General features: G+C 34.0%; 1 protein-coding gene across 8 annotated transcripts in view; it reads left to right on the top strand.

Annotated features, from left to right (window-relative positions):
- The window catches only part of LOC116639253 (cadherin-10), a 177,600-nt gene that overhangs the window by 97,351 nt on the left and 53,516 nt on the right, over positions 1–26,733 (top strand). For all 8 annotated transcript variants that reach the window (XM_032415451.1, XM_032415443.1, XM_032415446.1 and 5 more), the window contains one exon: positions 25,239–25,533. In XM_032415451.1, the coding sequence (XP_032271342.1) occupies positions 25,239–25,533 (295 nt within the window). The remainder of the gene's footprint in view (positions 1–25,238; positions 25,534–26,733) is intronic.

Here is a 26,733-nt window from a genome sequence, read left to right as displayed (position 1 = left end):
AAACTCTCCCAGGTGGAAGGTTAGAGCTGCCTGAAGTTGGGTATTTCCCTTTCCTAGGAAAGTAAGGTTCTGTTAATACCCCAGCAGGTTAGGCTCTAGTTAACTAGTTTCTCCTGAGGGCAGGCCTTATTAAGCAGAATGCAATCTCTGGCAGATTTCAAAATAGTTCCTTCTCTCCCTCTCCTGGGAGCCAGAGAGGATTTTTCTCAGATATTTACTGTGGAAACCTGTTCAAACTCCTGGAGGTAAATCTCACAATATTGTATAGGACTCCCTATAACTGAGTCCTCTTGGTGTTTTTAACTCAGAGTGGGTCTTCACTGTGCTTCCATCAATTCATAATTATAGTTTAGGTGTCCATACCCAGCACAGGTTCCTGTGTTGGTTTCAGCTCATGAATCTCTGATTTGTTAAGCTGAGTCCCCATGATTCCCTTTCTGCCTCTAATCTTGAGGGCAGTAATTTGCCCTGTGTCTGTCCCTCTTTTAGGGCCCCAAGAAGAGCTGTTAATTGATTCTTTAATCTGTTCAGCTTTTTACTTCTAGTTAAAAGGGAGGAAACTTGTAAGATCTTCATAGGCTGAACTGGAAACCAGAAGTCTATTTATTTATTTATATTTAGAAAATTTTTGATTATGAAGTAAATGCAAATTTATACCAAACAAACAAATATTTATGAAGTAAATAGTAAATAGTATGAAATTTATCTAAAAACCCCTGATATTTCTGCTTTCAAATTCCATACATATTATGTTGCATTCATATATTTTACTATCTATAAATTTAAACATTAAATGATAAAAATAATACTAGTTAATATTTATTGGAGGCATAGGATATGCCAGTTATTGCTGGGCACTTTCAATGCTAAATTCACACAATGCTTTGCAACACAAGGATTGCTATTTCTACTTTACCAAGGGGAAACTGAGGCTTAGAGAAGCTAAGTAATAAAGCTACTTATTTAGCTAGTAAATTATGTAGCTAGAATTCAAATGTGGTACCACTATAGTATATTAGTAAATTATGTAAAACATCACAGAGAAAACACAACTTTATTTTATTTCTGTGGATATTATTTTTATTGAATATATAAGTTTATAAGCATTAAATATTCAACCTGAAATTGCTTTACTCTTAAAATACTGACAACTATTTATAGATAAAGAGCTCTGAGTTTCAACTTCAGTGCACATTAACAGCCAAAACTCTTTGAAAACATGATTTAAGCTCCTACAGTGTAGTTTTCATATTTTTAAAGGAAATAATAACATCTGTTTATGCAAGTTGTAATTTTGAAAATCAAAATTAGATAATGAATATGTAAACTTTTTAAAGTCTATCAAGCCCTCTCCAAATGTCCAGCTTTATTACAATTTAGGGCACACACCAGTGAAAAAACACAATAGCTTATTTAATTCAATGCAAGTTTAATTAAATAAATGAAAAGAAGAATCTAAAGGAAATATTCAGAAATGGAAGTGGCAGTGTAAGTAAAGATTACCTGTTGGCCATGTGTTATGTTGGTGGTAGGGCTTCTTTCCCAACATATTTTCCTACTGGCTTGTTTAATATGCCAGAAACATGTAAGCCAAAGGAACTGTAGAGAATATTGCACACAGATACACACACACACACACACACACACACACACACACACACACTGAGAACTGGAAATATTTCCAAAGGAAATATCATTACCTTATCTTAATTTAATCAATAAAAGTAAAGAAAATCTTGCTTTTATTTTTTTTAAGATTTTATTTTTAAGTAATCTCTACACCCAACGTGGGGTTCAGCCTCACACCCCCAAGATCAAGAGTGGCATGCTCCACAAACTGAGCCAGCCAGGCGCCCTTAAGAAAATCTTGCTTTTAGCTGAGCAGCTGGAATCACGTCTTGCTAAGGTAAAATCATCAAAAAGTGTTAAGTTAAAGAAACAAATAGGTGTACACAATTTGGAGATATATTAATGAAAACTGCTAAGTCATTTAAGAGCAATGATATGAAAGTAGCAAAATATTTTTAAAAATCACACTTTAAAACATGGAAAGTATAATCACGCATTTAATTTATTCTCTGGCCTAAAACAATATTACAACTGAAATCTGGCCTATTAAATAAACTGATCTTTTTTTTTTTTAATTTTATTTTAATCAGTTAAATAGTTCCAAAAGAAAATCTTCAATCTTTGTTTTTTGAAGAGTGATATTAAACTAGATTGCAAAATTTCTTTCTTAGGAAATTGGATTTATGTTCTCAAAGTGTCATTTTGCAACTAGTTTTTTTTTTTTTTTCTTCTTCTTCTTTAAAACCTATCAATTACTGTTTTAACTTGTTTTGTTGTCAGATGTATTCATTTTTGGTAATATTTTCACCACAGATTTTCTTGTATTAGAACAGACTGTTTTTCTCTTCCTTTCCCAAGATATGTTTTCAGTTGACCAGAAATTTTGAATTTTCTCTTCCAATAAACATATTTCTCAAGATGGAGTACTACAAGGGCGCCTGGGTGGCTCAGTTGTTAAGCGTCTGCCTTCGGCTCAGGTCATGGTCCCAGGGTCCTGGGATCGAGCCCCGCATCGGGCTCCTCGCTCTGCGGGAAGCCCGCTCTCCCTCTCCCGCTTCCCCTGCCTGTGTTCCTCCTCTCGCTGTATCTTTCTCTGTCAAATAAATAAATTAAAAAAAAAAAAAAAAAGATGGAGTACTACAGTGAATCAGTCCAATAGTGAAATGTTTAAAGGAAGTGTTGTTGATTGGATATTGATCTAGGGTCAATTTATGCTTATTGTAACAATGCATTCATTGGTTAAAAAAGGTAATTCATTAAGAATGTTTCTTTTATGTGCCTAGATATACATTTGTATATACAGACTCATAGCTAAAAAATCTCAGAACCAAATAATAAATTTCAACAGATGTCTACTCATTACTAAAGTTGGCTGTGATATGCAACTTGGCTAAAGCAAATTTGTAGGATGATTTGTCTGAAGAGTAAAATAACCATAGCCTATTTTCTTTATCTGTTTATTTCTATTAAACAAGGGGAAAATAATTCCTTTGATATCTATTTCCTAACAGAATGTTTATTTTTGTGCACTAATAAAACAAAATAAGGAATCAAGTGAATGTTTTTATGGGAATAACTGTCTGAAGGGACCAGTTAAAACAAATAATTCATACTATGCAGAACTCCCTCCTCCCCTTTCCCCTCCCCACTAAGCCACCCTAAGCAAAATGTTTGTTTTAAAGGATAGGATAAACTACATCAAAAACTAATGATGTAATGCATGGTGATTAATGTAACATAATAAAATTTAAAAAAATAAAATAAAGGATAGGATACAAAAAAATCACTAAAAAAATAAAAAATAAGATCAGGATGCTGAATGAAATAGGATTAGGCACATGCAAAAAGACACCAAATCTTAAAACACTTTAATGTAAAATATTTCAATAACTAATATGATACATTATATTTCATATTGGCAGGTCACAGCAGGGTAAAAATGAAGACTTCTCCATTATCGAACCCTGGATTCTAACATAGTATATATGCTTGTAAGTGTATGTTGACTCAAACTGATCTAAATTATAATAATCTGGATACCCCTTATAATTTTTCTTTGACTTTTTCTTCTCTGTTCCTTTTTCTCTTTGTATTTCTATACTGACATCTTCATTTCTTGACTTTGACTATTTTCTTTGTTCAATCTCAAAAGCATAGAGAGAAGGGTCATGAATTTTAATATCTCTTAAAAGATATACTTACTCCTTTTGAGGACTGAATAGTTTTCAATAAAAGTGTAGTCATCTAAAATAAAAAATGTAATATTCTAAATTAGTTCTCCAGACAAATTAGGATTTTTAAAATTTTCATCCCAATAGATTTTATTACTTACTTATTTTCTTATATTATTTTGTCATAGTGACCTTGCTTGCTAAACATAAATAATAGTTTGGAAGAATATTTGAAACTATGAATGTTCCAGAAAAATTCAGAATCCTGATAATAGCTTATAATGAACTACTAAAGAATTACAGTTATCTAAATTCTATATGTAATTTCTGTATAACCAAATGTTCTAAGGTGATAAAATATACTAGTACTGTATTAAGCAAGTTCAGTTACAGAAAATTTGCCCCAAAACATAGTAATTCTCAGCATTACTTACTGAAAGTCTTATAGATTTTCAACACTTAAATGGTCTTTGTTTTAAAATATCCTTATTTTATTATTCTCAATTTAAAGTGTACGCTTTGTCTTTTTTTTCCTATGCTTATTTTGTTTAATATTTCATAAAATTATAATAGGCACAAAAGTATTTTTATACTTTGCATCTTGTTTCAAAAAACTTGAATTCTGGGGGTGTTATACATTTTAAGCAAAATATAAAATTTCTTTTTTTAGAAAAGATTTTATTTATTTATCAGAGAGAGAGAGAGAGAGCACAAGCAGGTGGAGCGGCGGGCAGAGACAGGCAGAGGGAGAAGCAGGCTCCCTGCTGAGCAAGGAGTCCGACGCAGGACTTGATCCCAGGACCCTGGGGTCATGACTTGAGCTGAAGGCAGCCGCTTAACTGACTGACTCACCCAGGCATCCCCAAAATATAAAATTTCTACCATGATTTCTCAAAGGAGTTAAAAACAATTAAATTCAATTCTTGCTTGAGAAAACTAATATACATCATTAGTTATATCTTCAACCCATTCCATTCATCTTATTTTGTTTCATGGCTATGCCAATTTTAAAGTAATTGTTAAATTCAGCAGACAGAGCTTTGTTGGAACATCATCAGTTGCTAAAAAAGCTGAAGTACTTATTTATTCTTGTGGACAGAGTTACCTATTGGCAACCTCAGGCCTCTTTCTCCTCCTCCTCTTGCTGTTGTTCTTTGTTGTTGTTCTCCTCCTCCTCCTTCTCCTCCTTTCTTCTTCTTCTTCTTCTTCTTCTTCAACTGACTGGAAATTCATTTCATTTTCTTTTTCCTTGACTAATGGCTAAAGGATGCAAGCAAACAACTTATTCAAAAATGAAATTAAGCTACGAAATTTTAATGGGGTGTTATCTTTATTTTTATGTGGAGAGGATCCCAATTGAAATTAAGCATGAAATGATATGGGAATATATTGAACCCTTTTTTCCAGCCAGCAATAGGTTCTATTTTACTAAAAACAGAGAGATACTAAAGTAATTACAAAAGAAAAAAGAGACAGATTTTAATAACCCGACTTTTAGCTGTATTCAAAGTTGTAGAATACAGTACTAACCAACAGAAAGCCATCAAACCCCCCTCACCACATCGCCACCACACATACACATTAACATTTTTCATAGAATTTAGGCAAAGGAAATGAGGTGGTCTACCAATTTGAAAAGAAGAATACTTTAAGTTATAGCTTATAGTTATGATTTATATAGAAGAAACATGAAAAAAATTGTGATTAAAGTTTATCAGTTTGGTTTCAAATCATTTCAAATGCATGAAAATATATGTAAAAATATTTTTGTGAACAGCTCTAGAACACAAGTGAATGTGTAATAGTCATCAGTGTGCAATAAGAAGAATAAATTATGCTCAATTAATATCCACTGTTATAGACTGCCATATATACTGTCAAATACATTGATCTCTATTATAGATCAGTGGACTGCTTTTTAATAGAGATGTATTAAATATTTTATTAAATTTTATTAATATTTTACATCTATTCTTTATAGTTTTCTAGTCATTAAATTTAAAATGTCATCCAAAAAATTACTGTTTAATGGTTAGTTCAATCAAAAATTTTGTTTAATCATTAGAGGTAAAAGAACCTTTAATAGATTTTTCAGTAAGAATGGAGCTTTGACTTAATGATTTTAATTAAACCTTATAAAGAAGGCCTACTGAGCTCATTAATCCTAGAAAATAACTACATTTTATAGACTTTATTTATTTTTAAAAGTTTTTATTTTAATTCCTGTTAGTTAACTTGCAGTGTTATATTAGTTTCAGGCGTGCAATATAGTAATTCAATGCTTCCATGCATCACTCTGTTCTCATCACAACAAGTGCATCCTTAATCCCCATCACCTATGTAACCCATCCCTGACCCACCTCCTCTCTGGTAACCATCAGTTTGTTCTCTATTGTTAAGAGTCTCTTTCTTGGTTTGTCTCTGTCTTGCACTACTAGTTATTTACCCAAAGAATACAAAAATACTAACTCAGAGGGATCCATGTATCCCAATGTTTATAGCAGCACTATCTACAATAGCCAAACTATAGAAAAGGCCCAACTGCCCATCGACTGATGAATAGAAAAAGAAGTGGTATATATACAATGGAATATTACTCAGCCATAAAAAGGAATGAAATCTTGCCATTTGCAACAACATGAATGGAACTAGAGAGTATTATGCTAAGTGAAATAAGTCAGAGAAAGACAAATACCATATGATTTCATTCATATGTGGAATTTAAGAAACAAAACAAATGAGCAAAGGGAAACTTTTTATAGATTTTAAATATGCTAGAAATCTGGCTATTCTACAGCAAAAAAATTAAAATTAACACAACCTTCACAACCTGTTATATTTTATATTATATAGTATATTATTATTTTCATGAATATATTATCTTTTATTTAATAATGTAATTCAAACCACACTTATTTATAGAGCATTGAGAGCCTACACTTTCAATCTGATGCAATTCAATTGCACTATTTTTTTTTTTTTCTTGAAGGTAGGTTTTGTTCAACATGGCAGCCTAGTCAGTCTTGTTTATTTCCTTTCCGACCTAAAAAAAGAAGAAAATAAAAAGATGTGTACGGATTAGAAACAGAGAGAATGATGAGACTTCAGCTGAACAAAGATTATGAAGACTTTATAGGCAACTAAAAGTGGCGTGAGTCACAGAGATAGCTACACCAATCACCAGAACAGAAGTAAACATGTAATGAGAGTGGTAGAAAAGAAAACTGAGATGGAAGTATTCTTTTCAACTTTAATTTGGACTTATCAGTTATTTAGTTTAATTCCTCCTCAACAGTCAGCTGTATTAACTGGTTTTTCCTTCTGACTGCCCCTCCTCCTACCTCTACCAACAACATAAGCAAAACATCAATCAGATATCTTCCTAGAAGTGATTATCGCTCTAAATTGGGTATTACTAATACCCAATAGTTGTGCATGGTCATGGCAGTGGAGCTTCACTTCATGTTTCCCCTTCGCACAGTTTATTTTGAAGTTCTCAATCTCGATAGACATATTCTATCCTTGGAAGACAATTTTTTGTATATCTCTTACATTTCTTTACTTCTAGGTATTAACAGCCAATTTGCTTAAATGAATTTACATTACAGAATAGTACAAGTAGAAAATAACTCACTCCCCAGTGGTATTTCAGAGTAGTAGGTAAAAAACTCCGTGTCTCTCTTCCTGGTAAAGATTTGCTTATTCCAGGGCAATAAAGGTAATGCTAGAAATTCTCGTGGGGATTTTCTGGGCTCAGTGTCTTTCAGCTGTGAGACAGACCCACTGTGTGATTCTGCATCACCCCCTTAGGAGTTGGGGAGCAAGGGAAACCAGTACAAACATCAAGTATAGGCAGCCTGCTCTGCTTAGAGTAATAAACTGTCTAAATCTGTTGGGCTCAGTTTGTCATTAGTGGCCAAATCTATGGAAGCATGTCAAGCTAACCTAGCAGCTGGTACCAAGCATTGCTTAGGAACTGCTTGGCTGCTTGATGATCTTATTTGGACAGCATGTTGTCCGCATGCTCATTTAATGGTCAGGCTTTTAATGAAGGAGAAAACTCATTTAAGCCTCTAATGAACCTTTTACACAAATGTAGAATAACAAAATGTCACTAACAGTTTAGGTAATCTTGTAGCACAAAAAAAGAAGTACCTTATTTAATAAATAGAGCATTGCTCTCTGGGGGAACAAGAAGTAAGTTGGAGAATACTTAAGAACTTTAGAATAATTACATAATAAAATTAAATTAAGAAATAACTTTAGAATAATTAAATTGTATCTTCTAAGAGAATGGAAAAATGTAGGACATTTTTATAAAGGAATCATTTGAAACAAATTTTATTTCAAATAATAAAGCAAATTTTAAAAGGGGGTGAAATGGATAAAACAGGGAAAGATACATCCAGAAGATCTAATAAGCTATTACAAACCCAGGAAAAGAGGAAGAGGTAAAGGCGAGAGAGAGAGAAAGAACAGAGAGAGAGAACGAGAATAAAGATCAGAAAATGCAGAGATATACAAATATTAAACAGCATATTTTTCCCCAAAGCTGAGGTCAGACATCAGTGATTAAACTGAAAAGACCACATAAATGATTAAAATGAAGGCACTTAATTTCTAGAACTATTGTTATGAGATTTTAAAACTGTGAGGACAAGAACTTTGGATTAAATATACCCAGAATATCTTTTTTTTTACTACAATCAAATAAAAATCAGATTCTGACTAGACTTTTCAACAGCAAAAATGGGTGTTAGATTAAAATGGCACATTTCTAAAATTTTCTGAGGAAAAAATTATTTGGGACATAACATTATATATCTAGTTAAACTATCAATCAAGACATTTGAAGAAAGCTGTTATTATAAATCATAGTGAAAAAATACAAAGCAATTTGAAGGAATTAGAGAATATGTACAGAAAAACTCATAAAAACAACTTTTACGTGTATATAAGATTAACATACATTCATATATGATGTATATATAATACAATGTTAATGCATATAAGTGCATATATGTTACACTCAAAAAATAAAAGATTGAGGTTAGCCATTGCTGCCTAGCACCACAAAATGTAATGACTTGTCACAACAATAATCTTATTATTTGCCGTGGTTCCTCCTCTGTAGGTCTGTTTGTCTCTTTGTCTGTCTCTGTCTCTGTGCTTCTCCCTGTGGTTTCTCCGTGTGTAGCTGGGATTCCGTAGCACCTGATAGCTTCACAACTGGATTGCTTACGCGGTGGCTCAGGGCCATAGTCCAAGTGTTACATTTCAGAAGGCAGTAACTTTTTCACTTCTTCTTCCCCACCTTTTCCGACACAGCCTAGAAAATTATGCAGCATTACCTCAGCTACATTCTGTTCATTACAAGAGATTCAAGGGGAAAGGATTTAGACTCTGCCGCTTGATGGGGATTCCAAAGTGGAGCGTGGAGCTATTCTTCTTGATTAGGCCGTGGCAAGTTATCAGAAGGGGATATAGGCTAGAAATACTGTTGCAACCACCAGTGGGAAATGTTATGTGCTACATGTATATAATTTTTAAAAGTGAATGCACATAGAAAAAAGTTGTCCTTGGAATATAAAGGTATCATATCAACTACAAAATCTCAAGAGATGGCATGGAGAAAAATATTAGGAGCATAACCTAGAAAGTAAAGCAACAAGACCTCAAGTTGGAAAATCAGAGCTGAGTCACAATAAAATTAAAAGGAAAAACAATGCAGACTGATATCTGAATAATAGGAGCTCCAGAACAGGGAAAATGGAGTGAGAGAGGATATCAATGAAAAACTTTAATTAGAGTGTCCCAGAACAGAGATAGCAGAATGAAAGCACTTGGTCAGAATCCTGCAATTTTGATAGAAATATACAAACACTAAAGAACAATAGCATACATTTTCAGAAATCTAGACAACAGATTTTTTAAGTTTCCAGAGAAAATAAACCTCTGAGTCTTATACAAAGATCAGACATCAGAAAGACCTCAGATTTCTTTTTTAAGATTTTTTTTTATGTGTGTGTGAGAGAGAGAGAGAACAAGTGGGGGGGCAGAGGCAGAGGGAGAAGCAGACTCCCCACTGAACTGGGAGCCCCATGCAGGCTCGATCCCAGGACCCCAAGATCATGACCTGAGCTGAAAGCAGATACTTAACCAACTTAAGCCACCCAGGCATCCCTAGACTTCAAATTTCTTAACAGCAATACTACTAATAAGACAATGATGGAGTAGTGTATTTCATATTCTCTAGAAAAATAATATCCAGCTTTGCCTTCCCTGCCCAACAAGAAAATACATGTACATCCAGTGTTTAGACGTTACCCCCAAATTTTATAGTAACAACAACAAAAAAGAGGGAAACATCCTGGAGATTGGAGAGGCAAAGTATTCTGGTGAAGAAAGATCTGAAGATAACAGCTGTAAAAAAGTGAATCTCAAACAGCCCCTTTGGGAACATGGCAGGGGCTCTGGGAGATTGTCTTCAGAAGGATGGAAACTGTTTAGCCTCAGCAGCTTGAGAAGAAATACACACAGTTGTGGAAGAGTTTGTGGTCAAAGTAAAGGAAAACACACACACACCCAGGAAACTAAGGATTTCGACAAATACTATTAGTGAGGAAAAGAGAAAGTATGAATAGTAACAAAGATAATGTATGGGAAAGTAAAATTAATCATCATGGGGCTAGAGAAATAGACCCCAAATCAACTCCGTGTTTTAAGAGTTGACCTTAATTATATTAACAAAGAAAGGTTGAAAGTAATGCATGGAAAAATACTAACATTTAAAATAAAGAATGATTAGCAATAAGATAATAGAAAAAAGAATTGCTAAAGATACAGTGAGATGGTGCAATCAGAGTATAGAAAAAAGAAGAAAATTATGAAATAGGGTTTAGTAGAAAACTTATTATATTGATTATAATTGATCGATGTTGAGCTGCATATATAATGAATTTTCTTCAAATTACTATAATTCAGAATAACACTTTTGCACACTAGCAGCAACTACACTAATTTAAAAAGTACATAAAATGATCCTACTTGATAGAACAGTCTCTGGAAACCTCAAAAGTAGTCTCATGAATTCAGATGGTAAAAATGAGCTAAATGTTAAAACAAAATGTAAAATTATAACGAAGGGCATCAATATGTCCTTAATGTATGGAGATAAAAACAATATTTGAGACTAGGAAGTGTTCTTATGTTTAAGATTATACTCTCTCCAATTTAACCTATAAATTGCAATCCCAATCAAATACTTAGCAAATTTTGTGTTTTTTGTTTTGTTTTGTATTTTTAGTAGAAAGGAACATGCTAATGTAAAAATACATGTGATCAAGACGAAGAATCCCAAGACAATTTTTTTTTAATTTTTTTTTTTTTTTTTTTAAGATTTTATTTATTTGCGAGAGAGAGAATGAGAGACAGAGAGCATGAGAGGGAGGAGGGTCAGAGGGAGAAGCAGACTCCCTGCTGAGCAGGGAGCCCGATGCGGGACTCGATCCCGGGACTCCAGGATCATGACCTGAGCCGAAGGCTGTCGCTTAACCAACTGAGCCACCCAGGCGCCCCAACCAAGATAATTTTTTAAAAACTGGATAATAAAGGGTACTTATTTAAACAGATATCAATCATCATAAAGCTTCGGAAATTGAGTGTGTATTTAGGTACTTATGCTATAGTAATGTCAACAGACAACTAGAACAAAATACCTGTGGTTATCTAGAAAAAATAATTTTTTTTTGGAGAAGCATCAACTTTTTTGGTCATTTGTGCTTAGAAAAGTGGAGGCTTGCACACCTGAGGATGGTGCTGGGCCTCTTCCCAGTCACTGCTGGTGAAGGGCCCAAAACCAAGCCATCCAGCTCCCTCATGATGTTCAAGAGCAGGGGTGAGGCCCTAACTATGTCCAGCGAGGCCTGACAGCGTCCAGCTGCGCATGCTCAGCGGGGCTGTTGGGGTTGTACCTCTCCGGGAAGGTGAACAGCAGCCCGATGCAGATCTGCAGCGAAGAAGGCGAAGCTAAGGCTTTCGGCTGGAAGTCGTCAGGTGTCCACAGCTTGATGTCCAGCAAGCCCTCGGTGGTGCTCTTCTTTTTAGAGCAATGGTAAAAATAAATAAATAAAAAACAAAACATATGCGTAGTTACATAGAATAACTTTAGGTGATAGAGGGAATTAAAATCAATGGTTTAATGATATCTACTCTAAGTCTTCATTAGAGAAAAATAGATCTGTTGGTAAAACCGCGCGCGCGCGCACACACACACACACAACATTCAGATGGTAAAAGTGAGCTAAATGTCCAAAGAAAAGCTTGAAAGAAATTAAAAGTGAAGAGAATGTATGAGGTCATATATATGACTTTGGGTTAGGAAAATATTTTTTGAGTAAGATACAAGAAGAAATTGCCATAGAAGAAATGACTGATAAATTTGACTACATTAAAATTAAACATTTTCTCAGACAAAAGAAACTATAATCAATGTTGAAAGAAACATACTGGAAGATGACATTTGTGATGGCATAAGGACAAATTACTAATATTCACATATACAAAGAATTTCTTACAAGTTGAGAAGAATATGACGCACTGTGCAAGAGATACAAAGGAAAAAAGATACAAGAGATAAACTGAATGGTTTATAAAACTTAAGTGAGGAAGTGTGTCTCATTCAAAGCAATGGCAAGTGCAAAAGCCTGAGGTAGAAATAGACTTAACATGTTCAAGTAACAGGAAGGTCAGTATGAGTTTAAGTGGTTAAAGGGAGAATGGAAAGAGATGAGATCAACATGACAGGCAAGGGCTCCATCATTAGGAATGTTGTAAATTAGGGTGAGGTGTTTAGTGTTCTAAATGGGATGGGAAGCCATTGCTGAATTTGGGGCAGAGTAGTGGTATGCATCAATTTGCATTTTTCAATAATCACTGGCTGGTGGGTGGAGAGCGGCAACTGCAAAAGGATGGAAAGAGAGGTGGGAGACTGCGTGGAAGCATGGTGACAGGTTAAGGTGATTTTTATTGGGATAGCAGCTGTGAAGGCAGTGAAAAGGGATTGGAGATAGATTTTGAAGTCAGAAAGGATGTGCTTATGGAATAAATGAGTAGTTGGGAGGAAAATCAATGACCCCTAGATTCTTAGTTTGAACAACTGCCTTGATGATTACGCAGTTTGCTAAAATGAGAAGAGTTGATTTGTGTGGAGGGTGGAAATGAAGCATTCTGTTGAGAACACGCACTAATACTCAAATTGTAAACATAAAATATGGAAGAAAAAGGTTCTTCAGGGTGGCGGCATGTGTGAGGATATAAGGAAAGGAGCGAAAGGACAGAGAAGGCTTCAGTTGTATGAACTGCAGTTTATTTTAATTATTTTTTTCTGCTTAAAGCAAAAAGGATCTGACATAAATTTGGCAAAATATTGACATTTATGGAATCCTGGCACTCAACTTTTTTGGTTTATGATTCTCTATGCTTTTCTTTATATCCCATTACGGTGGCATCCATTTTCTTTGGGAATTAAAGCCAGATTTGTAAGCCTGGAGTTGATGGTGCATGAAGGGGTCAGATGGAAGGTGGGGAGACATCAAAATAAATTATGCTAACTTTGTAATGAAGTATAATAATCATGCAGAAAAATGTGCATATCAAAACTTCACAATTCAATGTATTGTCACAAACTGGTTTAAATTTAGAATACTCTGATCTTTTATCCCCTCTTCTTTATTTCTTTTATGTTATTGTCATGTGCTTTATTTCTACATCCAAACACATTACTATTATTACTTTGTAAATTCAGTAATCTTTATATTTAACATAATTACAGTTTTGATGTTTTCATCCCCTTCAGAAATTTTATTTGAGATCATTTTCTTCCATCTTGAAAACTTTGGTTTCATGTTTCTTTTACTGAATGCCCATTGGGATAAATACCCTTAGTTTTTTATCTGAAAAATAATTATTTCACTTTCCTTTGTGAAACCTATTTTTGCACAGTGTAGAATTTTAGGTTGCTAGGTATTGTCTGTCACTGCTTTGAGATGTCATTGCATTGTGTTTGGGCTTCCAACATTTCTATTGAGAAACCAGCAATCGGGATTAAAACTTGCTGCTTTGAAGTTAATGCATCTTTTTTTTTTTTTTTCCTGAATACTTTTACAGTTTTCTGTATGTTTTATGTTTTAATTTAAAATGTGACTATAATGGGATTAGTTTGCTTTTACTTTTATTTGTCCCTTTGGAGTTTCTCAGATCTTTTTGTACCTGTTGGTTGTATCTTATACTAGTTTCAAAAAAAATCTTCCCCATTTTCCCTTCAAATATAATTTGTGCTCCATTCTCTCTTTTCTCTCTTTCTGGGAATCCAATTTCATGTGTGTTGCAACTTTTGATTTGATTTCACAAGCATCCGATGATCTTATCTATTTTTTCTCATATATTTTCTCTCTGCATTTCAGTTTCTATATACCTAGCTCTAAGTTGGTAACCTCTTTTTACCTTCTAAAAGACTAATCTTGTGTTTTTCTATACCCAATCTGTTGTAAAAACTCTCTATTGATTTATGAAAGCCAGACATTATATTTTTCGTTGTAGAATGCTCTTTTGATTCTTTTTTTTTTAAGATTATATTTATTTATTTGACAGAGAGAGAGACACACAGCGAGAGAGGGAACACAGGCAGGGGGAGTGGGAGAGGGAGAAGCAGGCTTCCCGCAGAGCAGGGAGCCTGATGCGGAGCAGGGAGCCTGATGCGGGGCTCGATCCCAGGATCCACGACCTGAGCCGAAGGCAGACACTTAACGACTGAGCCACCCAGGCGCCCCTTGATTCTTTTTCATTTACATTTTCACCTGTTTTTCCATCTTTTCCTTTCATTTTCAAATGTATATAATTACCTTTCAATTTTGTCTGCTAAATATAATACGTTAATTATTTATAGTCTCTTTCTATTCTATTTTACTCCCGCATAAATCATATGATCTTGCCTTTTTGCATGTAGAATAACTTTTTATTCTTATTACAAATTATGTATAAAGAATTTAAAGCCTCCAGAATGGGTTATTTTTCACTGGGAAGTCTTCTACGTTTATTGGATTATTTGGTTATCATCTGTGATCATTAATTTTATGTATCAACTTGACTAAAACAGGATGCTCAGTTGTTTGGTGAGACACTAGACATTTCTAGGAAAGTAACTTTTTAATGTAATTAACCTTTATAATCAACAAATTATAATTAAATCAAATTATTCTCCATGATATGGGCAGGCCTCATCCAATCAGCTGGAGGCCTTAAGAGCAAAAACTGAAGCTTTTGAAAGAAACTTAAAACTGTGACATAGAAACCTTGCCCGAGTTTCTTTTTTTTTTTTTAAAGATTTTATTTATTTATTTGAGAAAGAGAGACAGAGAGCACAAGAGGGAAGAGGGTCAGAGGGAGAAGCAGACTGTGGGACTCGATCCCGGGACTCCAGGATCATGGCCTGAGCTGAAGGCAGTCGCTTAACCAACTGAGCCACCCAGGCGCCTCCTTGCCTGAGTTTCTTGCCTGCTGGCTTGGCTGAAGATTACATCAACTCAACTAAATTCTGAGACTTCTGTCCTTCACTACTGATGTTAGCTTTTCTAGCTTTCATTCCCATGAGCCAGTTCCTTATCATTCTCTCCCTGGGTAGAAAAGATAAGATAGAAAGAAAGATTTATAGATATAAATCTTCTATTGGTTCTGTTTTTTTGGAGAACCCTAATACATTAACACATTTTTTTTAAGATTATTTATTTATTTGACAGAGAGAGACACAGCGAGAGAGGGAACACAAGCAGGGGGAGTGGGAGCGGGAGAAGCAGCCTTCCCGCCGAGCAGGAGCCCGATGCGGGGTCTCGATCCCAGAACCCTGGGATCATGACCTGAGCCAAAGGCAGACGCTTTACAACTGAGCCACCCAGGCGCCCCACATTACCACATTTCAATCAGGGATTGAGGAAGATCAGGCTAGAATAGCCGTTTGGTAAGACTGTGTCTACTACAGTTTATTCCTTTCCTGAGAGGGTGAACCCTTCAAGTAAGAGTGGTTCCTAACTCCTCTGCCACAAAATTCTACAGTTCTACCCTTCAAAAAATTAATCATTTGATTGAAGCTGATTCAACAATTGACAGAAATCTCTGGGAGAATAAGCTGTGTTTTGCCACTTAAGCTTTGCATGAAAAACAATGCATGTCCTGCTTTCTTTTCTTCCTGTTTGTCAAGGAATCAAGCCTGTTCTCTTAGCCTATAGAGGTACTGGGAATTACTGAATGCCCCTAAATGAAAAATTCCTGTATTTCTTCAGGTTCAATTTGACATGCCCTGGGAGACTTTCACAGTTCACCTATTTGCTATTGTTTTTCTTTTCAAGTCTAAGAATCCCAAGTCTCTAGGAATGTGGACAATTATATTCTGGCTTTCAGCCTGGACCTTGAGCCATCTACAGACCCATAATTCAACAAATGTCTTACAGGAAGGCATTTGAGGACCTTCATTTCTCCCATAATTTTACTCCATTACCACAGGAACTCTAAAATCTTTTCTGTTTTCTTCTTACCCCCGAGATATCCTTTTTGGACAATCACAGATTTTTACCTCCACATCCAGCTCAGAATGGGCAAATTCCCAAAGGGAAGAAGAAGCTGCCAGTCCCCAGTTCGTTTTTCTACCATTCTCTCCTCCCAAGTTTTCGTCCATTCAGTTCTAGTTTACACAGTGACTTGGCCTTGGCAATCTGTTTTCTTTGTAATTTATCTGGTTGTTCTATATGTTGGCAGTGGGAATATTGTCCTGCTATTATTACCTAACTACCTTATCCTACTTTTAAGATAAATTACAGATGTTTACAATGACTTACCATAGAGTTTCAGAGACAAATTTGGTTTTGCATTTCTATCCCTGGCTCTTCACTGAAAACTTAAATTCGCCCCCTGGTAATCTATGTATATATCTTATTATCACTGATCCAGTCTCATAGTTAACTGGAATTTCTACTTGCTTATAGCTCCAATCTTTTTCCATATAAAGAATAAAATTTTCTTTACATGCGCTAAAAATGTGGAGTTTTCATTATGGACTTCTACTTCCATTTCACTCAACTCAGAATATTTAGCCTTTCCAAGAAAGTAGTACAAAATGAACTCTTTAGTCCTCATGCCTGTGGCATTTGGTGCTGATGTTCATTTCCTTCCACAAATAAATAATTAGGTATTATGTTCTGTGAAATTTTAAGAGTCCAAAGGAATAGAAACTTGGTTCTTATCCTCAAATAAATATATTTGTAGTATATTTAGTTCCATAAAGACTTATATAAAAATAATAGTTGAAAATTTCTACAGATGTTATGAAATTTTACACACACACACACGTAATACATATATCCACACAGATCCATATATATATACATATTATATATATATACATATTATATATATATATGCAAATACACAAAAATTATAATTGGAGCACAAAGGAAAAAGAGGTTAATTCAGCCTTACAAAGGAATTTGAAATGACTATGAATCAAAGAAGTGGGGAAGGAAACAAGTTATAGAGGCATGATATTATCTGGGAACTAGGTTTCCTCATTTGATGAAGATGTAACAGTCTTTCAGTCAAGCGAGCAATTCCCTTTCCTGAAGAGAACATCCATCCTGATTTCTCAATTTCCTTTTTCTGTGTGTGGAAAAACATAGAAAGTTGACCTAGAATAGGAGTTTTTAACTTAGTGGTCTGTGACCATATTTCAGAGCATATTTGTACTCTTTGATAATACATATAACATTGTTTTTGTATTTTACACACACACACACACACACACACACACACGTTTATGTAATTTCTTTTATAAGAGCATTCATAGTCCTTTTTAGATTCTCATTTAAGCAGTGCTTCAAAAAATCCAATGCATGTAAAGATCCAAACCCCTTTTCATTTTTCTTGACCATAGCACCTAGAGACAGCAGGTAGCTGCCTGGTCCTTCTCCTTTGGGCATCCAATCATGTACTTGCTACTCTATAGCTTTCAAGATGAAAGCACCTTTACAAGTCTTAGAAACCCAACAGCTTCAATACTGCCTCTGTAACAAAATCTCCAAAACTTCTAAGCCCTAAAATACCGCACTTAGAATTCTCATCATTTCCTTCGACTTACATTAGTGCAACCCAGTTCAAGAAATACTTATTTAAATAAATTTCTTCAATGCATAGCTATCCCTAGCCCTTTCTTTCCTTTTACACCTCCTATTTTCAGCCCTTATTGGTGAAAAGGAGGGAGGAAGGGTTCTTAGCTGCCCATATAGCCCATAGAAAAGAAGTGATTGTCCTTTATTAATTCTTGTCTAATTTCTTTTCACCTTATTGATTGAAAATGAAAATCTCTTAGTTTTAATTATTTTACATTTCCTTAACAACTATTTAGACATGTATTTACATATATTCGTATATTATAAATACAAGGTGCTTAAGAAGACTTCTCCAAGTTTCGGGGGAAAATGAGGTGTAAAATGTTTGATGTCATTCTCACAGCACGAGGGGATACTTTGCACAATTTAGTGATTTTCAAAACTATAAGAAGGAAGATGCCAGACTTCTAAAAGAATACGAACCTCCCCTAAAATATTTCCCCAATTATTCTCTTTAGAAAGGATAAACTAATACATCAGAAAGAATATGACTACTGTGTATTATACATACCATTTAAAGTCTTGAAGTAGATAATGTCCTGTAAAACTATGTCTATGGAAAACTTAAATAGATCCCTTCAGTGTAATCTTTGTATCTTTACAGTACTAGCAAAGCAATGCACCCAAGTTGAGACACTTCAAGATGTGCGTTAGCAGCAGTTCTAAAACTGATGTCTTCTTGAATTTTACAATACTCTCTGTAAAGAAATCTGACCTGTTGCAGGGTCTCAAGTAATTTCTAATGGCTTTAAAGAGTGCCCCCAAACTACAGGATGATTCCAGATTAGACTCACCAGTTAGGTGGTCAATAAGCAAAAATAACAAAACAAGGCAACAACAACAACAACCCCACACAACTTTCAACAGGCTGTATGCTTAGAAGACCAAATAGGAAAAGGAAGCCCTAGTTATTGAATCTAGACCCCATTTTCTTCTTGGAGGACCTTCTCTAGGGAACCCCCTCAAATGTGGATAATAAACCACTTATTTTCTTTCTTTCTTTCTTTCTTTCTTTCTTTCTTTCTTTCTTTCTTTCTTTTCTTCTTTCTTCTTCTTTTTTTTTTTTTTTACCAGACCCAAGCTAAGCAGACATCATTATTCATCCATCATGTAATCCTCTATGCTTACCTCTGGTCCCAGAATAAGATGGTTCAGTAAAGTATTTACCAATCTAAATCATGTATTTGGGGTATTTTAAAAGGATCATAATTGTTTTACAATCCATTTCATTGATAAGCTTTAATTTCTTCTCTCCATTTCTATTTTTGAAGGAAAAATTGTTTTATTGGGATTCATAAAAATTGGCTATATTTTTTCTACACCATTAATATTAAAATAATGCCCAGTCTCAATCTGTAAGCTTTGCATCCTCTAGTTCAAGATCTGCCACCCCTCTTCCCTCTTCTTATCCATTCTCAACAAAATAACTATGTATTTATTTCTGACCAGACTCTGTTTACTTGCTTTAATATGCCTTCAGCTGCTTTCTGATGCCAGCCCATCTTTACTACTATTCTTTTATTGGATACAAATTTGAAGTATTTGATTCAGTGTCTTATCTTGCATTTGATATTGTATTACTCACAAGAGCAATGAGAGCAAAATGCTAATGATGCTGCTGCCAGGATAGCACAGCATATTGGCCACATTCAGGATTTTTTAAAAACAAATATAGATATTGGCTGTTTGAAAGAACAACGGGCATAAAATTATCACTGTACATTAGAAAATCTATTCAACAGTTTCTAATATTTTTAAGTCAATGCACACACACACGAAAAATTGTTAAATTCAGATAGTGAATGATATAGACCTTGTGACTTGTTCATCAAAATTTATCCTCCAAAGAACTAGTCTAGAGGCGCCTGGGTGGCTCAGTCGTTAAGCGTCTGCCTTCGGCTCAGGTCATGATCCCAGGGTCCTGGTCTCGAGCCCCGCGTTGGGCTCCCTGCTCAGTGGGAAGCCTGCTTCTCCCTCTCCCTCTGCTCCTCCCCCTGCTCATGCTCTCTCTCTCTCAAATGAATAAATACAACCTTAAAAAAAAAAGACCTAGTCTAACTGTTATGAATATAATTCTAATATTTTATAAACATAATTCGAATTTTCTCTGCTGCCTTTTCCAATTTTTGGAATGGAACCAAATATCAACAATTACTAATATCCAAAAAAGTATCTATATTCTGAATGAGAAAGAATCTCACACAGCAACATAGGTTCCTCTGAGCTAGTAGTAATCAGTTTTCTTGGCAGTACTGACAGATAGGGTTTTTCGCTTTTTAAAACTTGTTCATTTTCTTCCAGCCAAGGCTGAGAACATAAGGTAAAATCTTTTATCAGTTATTCTTTTGGTAATAAATTATTTAAATTCCCAGTACTTTATAGATAGATACTTTGTTTTTTTTAATAATATTTCTTTACATAATGTGAGGAACTGAAAAATAAAAATGAACTGATATTAAGAGATAAAGATTCCACCAACATAGCAGCTGCCCTGAGGTATAATTTTAATTTAACTTCTGTGTCATAAAACAAAACAAAACAAAACAAAAAAACAAACTGATCATATCTCAGTTTCTTCCTCTTAAAAAAAAAAAAAAAGTGGCAGGCCTTAAACTAGATAAGCTGCAATACCTCTTTTAGTTTACAAACTTTGTTTTAGACAAATACCTTAAGATGACACTTTACATGAAATGTTGTAAAATTATCAGAAACCTGCCACATTTAAAATTAACAGGCTTTCATTAAATAACTTGTAGTTAAAGTATTTCTTTAAAATCAATGCATTGTTTAGTTTTAATTATTAAGCACGCTACTCGATACAAGCAAATGGGTTATATAATTAACTACATCTAAATAGAAAAGTTAAATAACAGGAAAATGACTTTTAAATGTGCAGCCACAGGACCAGTTGTTCTATTTTCATTAATTGTCATGTATCTTGCCATGTCCTTTATCTGCTTGTGAATTTACAAGGAACACAGCAGATTGTGAATTTTTAATAGGCTTTCCTCAAGGAAAGAAAAGGTCAGTATTAACATAAAATTCTTCTTAAAGATTTGTGGCACAAATGTTTCACACAGGAGAACAGGTGTTACTGAGGAACTAAAGCCACAATAATCTGACATTTTTTTCTATGTTTAAAGAAAACTTAATGTCTCACATAATAAAATAGCACAAGGTCAAATCAATACAAAAGTTATTTCAAAGTGGATGCTGTAAGTTACTTGGCACATGATCCATAATCGTATTTCTTGGTAACATAAACAACTGATTTTGTTCAATTAAGTATTTAATAAATCCAAGTATTGATACCTAACATCCAAATAAAAAAAAAAGAGAAGAGTAATGTGAAAGCTATCGTTGCAAGGACTCACTAACCCTGGTCTGATCTTTACTTACTTAGTAAATGAATCGGAAAGTGAAATAAAATTCATCACACATACAAGGAATGAGGAACAGAGACATTATACCAGGGTAAGGGTGGGAAAAATATACAAAAGAAGGATAATTAAAATAATAAAGAGCAACTTAAAGAGAAGAGAGGACACTTAAGCAGGAGAATATAATTCAAGAATTTTGTCCACTGGTCTCGTTCTGTAACTAAGAAATCAGTCATTCCAGCATACCTGCTATGCGTTAGCTCTTGCCTTGTGAGCGTTTCAAACATGGTTTCAACTCCCCAGGTCTCAGGGGGTCTAGAAATACATCTCTCTGCCTTATAGTAAATATCTGTTGCAGTTTCTTTCTTGTCCAGTTCCCAAACATGTTTATTTAAATCATATTTTGATTAACACAGGCCAATGGTAATTTGGGCCCCTTATTCTAGTGTTAGTGTTCTGCAAGAAAATAAGACACTTCTTCTTTTTTTTTTTTTTCCACAAGCTCTAATGGTTTAAGAAAAATGCTTTATAAGTCTGGCTTTTTAAGACCAAAACTTATAAATGCATAGGTCTAATTTGTTTCCCTTAATTATAAGGAAGTGGAAATACTTTCATTTCTTAGTTGCGTATAACACCCAGTGCTCATCACAGCACGTGCCCTCCTTTTTTTTTTTTTTAAAGATTTTATTTATTATTTGACAGAGAGAGAGATAGTGAGAGAAGGAACAAAAGGAGGGGAAGTGGGAGAGGGAGAAGCAGGCTTCCCGCTGAGCAGGGAGCCTGATGTGGGGCTTGATCCCAGGACCCTGAGGATCATGACCTGAGCCAAAGGCAGACGCTTAACTACTGAACCACCCAGGCGCCCCCAACACGTGCCCTCCTTAATACTCATTTCTGATTCCTCAAATCACAGTCCAGCTTTTAACCCTCATCTCTCTGATTTTGTTCTACCATGTGCAACTTCCTAATCCCACGGAAACTTCCATAGTATGGGGCCCAATTACAAGACGTAATTTTCTCTTTCTATAGTATAAGTGAAGGTAAAAATCCTGCTGTGATTCATATTTCAAAATTGAACTTTATAATAACTAAGATCTCATCATTCTAGCAATTTTTTTGCATGTCTAACTGATTAGAATAGCAGAACTGGTCTTAATGATTTACATCTTGCTGTATATCCTTCCCCACTCCAAATCTACATTCTGTATTCACCTAGTGTTCTGTACAGTTTGTAAAAAGCAAAAATTTCCCAAGTTTAAATCTCTACTCATTCTTTATCCAGTAGTTTAAATGATAGTGCTGTAGGAAAGCCTCACATACTGCTTTGGGCTAGTTTTGGAGATGTCCTGTGAATTTCATTTGAATTTTCCATAGCACTAGAATAGAATTGCTGATTAACTTTTAGAAGTACTTGATTCTTATGAGAGTAAGCACATATTTCTCAATTACAATTGTTGAATGAATAGACAATAAAAGTCATAACTGTTTGCCTCAAACCACAGTTATCTGATCAAATGATTAATAATATCAATAATCTTTCCTTGAATTATTTTGATTCCCAGACAGAATAAGAAACATGCAATGCTTATATCTGCCATTTGGAAAATTGCCATGGTTGCACATTCATGTAATTGGAAAGGTTCCTGGCAACTATGTGTATTTTCAATTACTAAAAAGCATCAATCTTGTGACTTTTTGAGAGTGGTTCCCTGGACAACACAGTCATATGTTACTTCTGAGAGCTTTTTAGCTAAAAGCAGATAGTTCTTGAGTTTCTCAACCTTACCTTGTTGTTTATGAATAGCTAAAAATGCAGTAAAAAGCTATTTGTTCCCTGACTTCTCTTTTTCTTTAAAGAGCATATCCATTTGGGATTTTCCCCCATTATATCTGTAATAATGAGTTATTTGTCCAGAAATCAGAAAAACTGAGTTTGATCCAAATTTGATGGCTTAATGTTAATTACTAAAAACCATTAACTAAAGAGTAGACTGCTTTTATAGACCCAACAATAGCCAGTAATACAACGTATTAGTCATAAGTGTGTGTTTCTAACATATATTTATTTTAAACAGGTTCAGGTTCATGTAAAAATGACTCCGCAGCCAAGTCCATTGACATAAGCTCCAAAAAAGAAAAAGAAACTTTCAAATAAAAAAATAAAATTCTACTTTAAATAGAAAGTAATCAATTTAATATTCATATATGCAATTAGATGAAAATGTCTGTTGATGTAAATAAGCTAAAGCAAAATACCAAACCTTATTTAGATAAACATCTAATTCTCTAATTTTTTGCATAATTGAAGGATATTGTCTCCAATTTTAAATTTTCTAGGTTATACCTCATTGTGCCTATTCTGATTTATGACTACATTTTACATGAATTCTTAAAAAAAAATATTTGCAATGATGTCTAACTTATAATAAATGCCTTATAGAACTTTAGCAAATCTACACATTTTTTTTCATATTTCTTATCTGATAGAAAAACAAAATAAAAATTTTAAAAACATAATCTCTTACTGCAAATAATCAAACTATGATCCCAGCATAGAAAATGTATATTGGTTGGATGGTACAATTAAAGAAAAAGTTATAATCCTTGTATTTTACAAAGCCATGCTCTGTCCCTCCTACACCTAAGCTCCACCATTCAGGGTAAGAATTCCATGGAGAGCAGGGGATATTCACATTTGGAACCTACACATCAATTTCCAGATCATATTCAAGGTACCTGGGACCCATTATTCCCTGCCCAGACATCCCCAGCTTGCTTTTAGGTCCAAGGAGCCTCTGTCCTTCAGGTCAGTCACCCAAAAGCCGGACTTACCCACTGTTATATGCATCCTTAACCATGGGGACAGTCCTAGTGGGCATCTATTAAAATACAACATAGATGGAATTTGCCCATGAAAATAAAAAATAAAAATAAATAATATATATATTACATATATAAATAAAAATAGATATATATAAAATAAATAATAATAAATAAAAAATAAAAAAATGAAAACATGGAATCCTGGGTCTCATTTGCACTGGGATGGGTGACACAGTGGGCTGAAATGTCCACATGAATGCCTGCAACACTCTTTGACATGACGAGTGAATTCTGGAAGATAAATGTTGTGGGCATAGACAAAGGGCAGGAAACAGACATGTTTTGTATTTATTGCCTTTTTCCTGTACAAAACGTGTTTGAGGTTATTAAGAAGATAGATTTGACAAGGTAGGAGCCTATATAGAGCATATTTTATTGTAGAATTTATTAACTTGATTTATAATTTTAAAATAGAGACATCTATTTTTACTCTTTCCCTGAGTTCCAAAAATATCTGTGGGGCAATCTTTTTTGTGTGTGTGTGTGCACATGTGAACCAAAAATTAATACATAGTGTTTCTAAAATAGGTGCTATGTCTCTTACAACTTTGCCTGTCTTACAGTTAAGACATCTCTAATTCTCCCATGGAAATGCAATAACAAATAATAAATTTATAAGAATTTCCTCAATAATATGAGAGTAAAAGAATTTTCCACTCACAGAAAGAGATGAGAGAAGTAATGTTTACACAAGCATGTCAAGACTGATGACATATGTCTTTGTCAAGAGTTAATTGCCTATGAAAATGGTTATTTACCAAGCAAAGCAAAGAGGGGAACTTGTTTGGTTTATTTTTATTACTTTTTTCCATTTAGAGTTAAAATCATACCGATATGTGAGAGGCTAGTCTTATTGTTTAAGACATATAGATGACTGTGGTCATACTTATTCAACTCTCATTTCAAGAACTAAGATAACTGACCCCATTATTCAGTGATGGGACATGAGAGACTTTTAATTCTTTCAGCATTATGTACTTTTAGACATTATTATGGATGTGCTCTTTTTTTATTTCCCCTAGCTTCATTCAGACCAAGATAAAGGAGATGGATCACTCAAATATATTTTATCTGGAGATGGAGCAGGTACTCTTTTTATTATTGATGAAAAAACAGGTGACATTCATGCCACAAGAAGAATTGATAGGGAAGAAAAGGCCTTTTATACTCTGCGTGCACAAGCTATTAACAGAAGAACTTTGAGACCAGTAGAACCAGAGTCTGAGTTTGTGATCAAAATCCATGATATCAATGACAATGAGCCAACGTTCCCAGAAGAAATTTATACAGCTAGTGTTCCAGAAATGTCTGTTGTAGGTAAGTTCATTTATAAGTGTTATCATGGTATACAAAAAGTATAAAAAATAATTATCAATAAATTCTTAAAATACTATGATCAGTTAATTGACATCTTCTTTGATTCCCTCCAAAGAGTACTTATTTAATTTCCTCATGTTGAAAATGAGTCAGAAAAAAAAAATAATCATTTCTTACATTATGGATTTGTAAATCTTTACAAATAAGTAGATACTTCCCTCAAAAACCCAAGAAAATACCACTGAACTTTAGTAGAAAACTATGAAATACATCTTTGTCACACAGATTTGTTTAAGAGCTGTGTAAAATTCTGACACGAAATGTATTATAAGCACATTCAGAACGCTGTAGATGTATCTGATTCTTTCATATTAAGTATTTTAAAACATCTTTTAATTATAATCATTATATGTAAAACTCCGCTGATATAAATCTGTTATTCAAATAAACCAGTTGAAATTCCACAATCACATACTGATACAGAATTGAAAATTTAGGTTGTAGAATCTGTAAGACAGAAGGCATGATAAAGCTGTAAGTATAATATTCAAGATAATGAAATTTTCTTTTTCATTGGAAATAAATGAAAGTTGTATTTGTAAGCAAAGAATGTTCAGACTACTTTATTTTTTTTTTTTACTAAATAGAGAATGACAAAAAAATAATTATCAGGAAGCAATGATAACGTTTTTTAGAGATATATATTTAGACTTAGTAGAATAGATTTATTTCTCAAATGTGGGAGAAGTCATATAAACCGATGAAATAATTCTGATACTTTTCTTTTAACAGTTGTAACAGCACATTTTCAATTCTGCATTTCCCAAAAGCATTGTTCTGGGATTATTATCTAATATTTACTTCACTAAATCCCAAGGACTTTGGCAATTGCTTTGGTATAAAGCCCTTTTATATTTCTTGAACTTTATTAAATAGCTTTTAATAGTTCATGGAACTTGGGATCATCTTGGATTGTTTCTAAATTTAGAATTTAATCTACTCATAAAATTGTATTCTAGAGCAGATGTTAATTATTTTTACAGTTAATTAGTGGACAGGAGGAAAGAAGAGCACACCTACTCCTTTGTGATCAGATATGCCCTTTACACTAAACAAATATATTATGTGAAAATGAAGTTAAATATCAAACCTGAACATTTGCAGAGTAACTGCATTTATTATAATCTGATACATTGTAGC

The sequence above is a fragment of the Phoca vitulina genome, unplaced genomic scaffold (assembly GCF_004348235.1).
Source record: "Phoca vitulina isolate PV1807 unplaced genomic scaffold, GSC_HSeal_1.0 scaffold17, whole genome shotgun sequence".
In the NCBI taxonomy this organism is placed as follows: Eukaryota; Metazoa; Chordata; class Mammalia; order Carnivora; family Phocidae; genus Phoca; species Phoca vitulina.
Note: the sequence above shows the minus strand (reverse complement) of the source record. Positions and strands in the feature narration are given on the sequence as shown.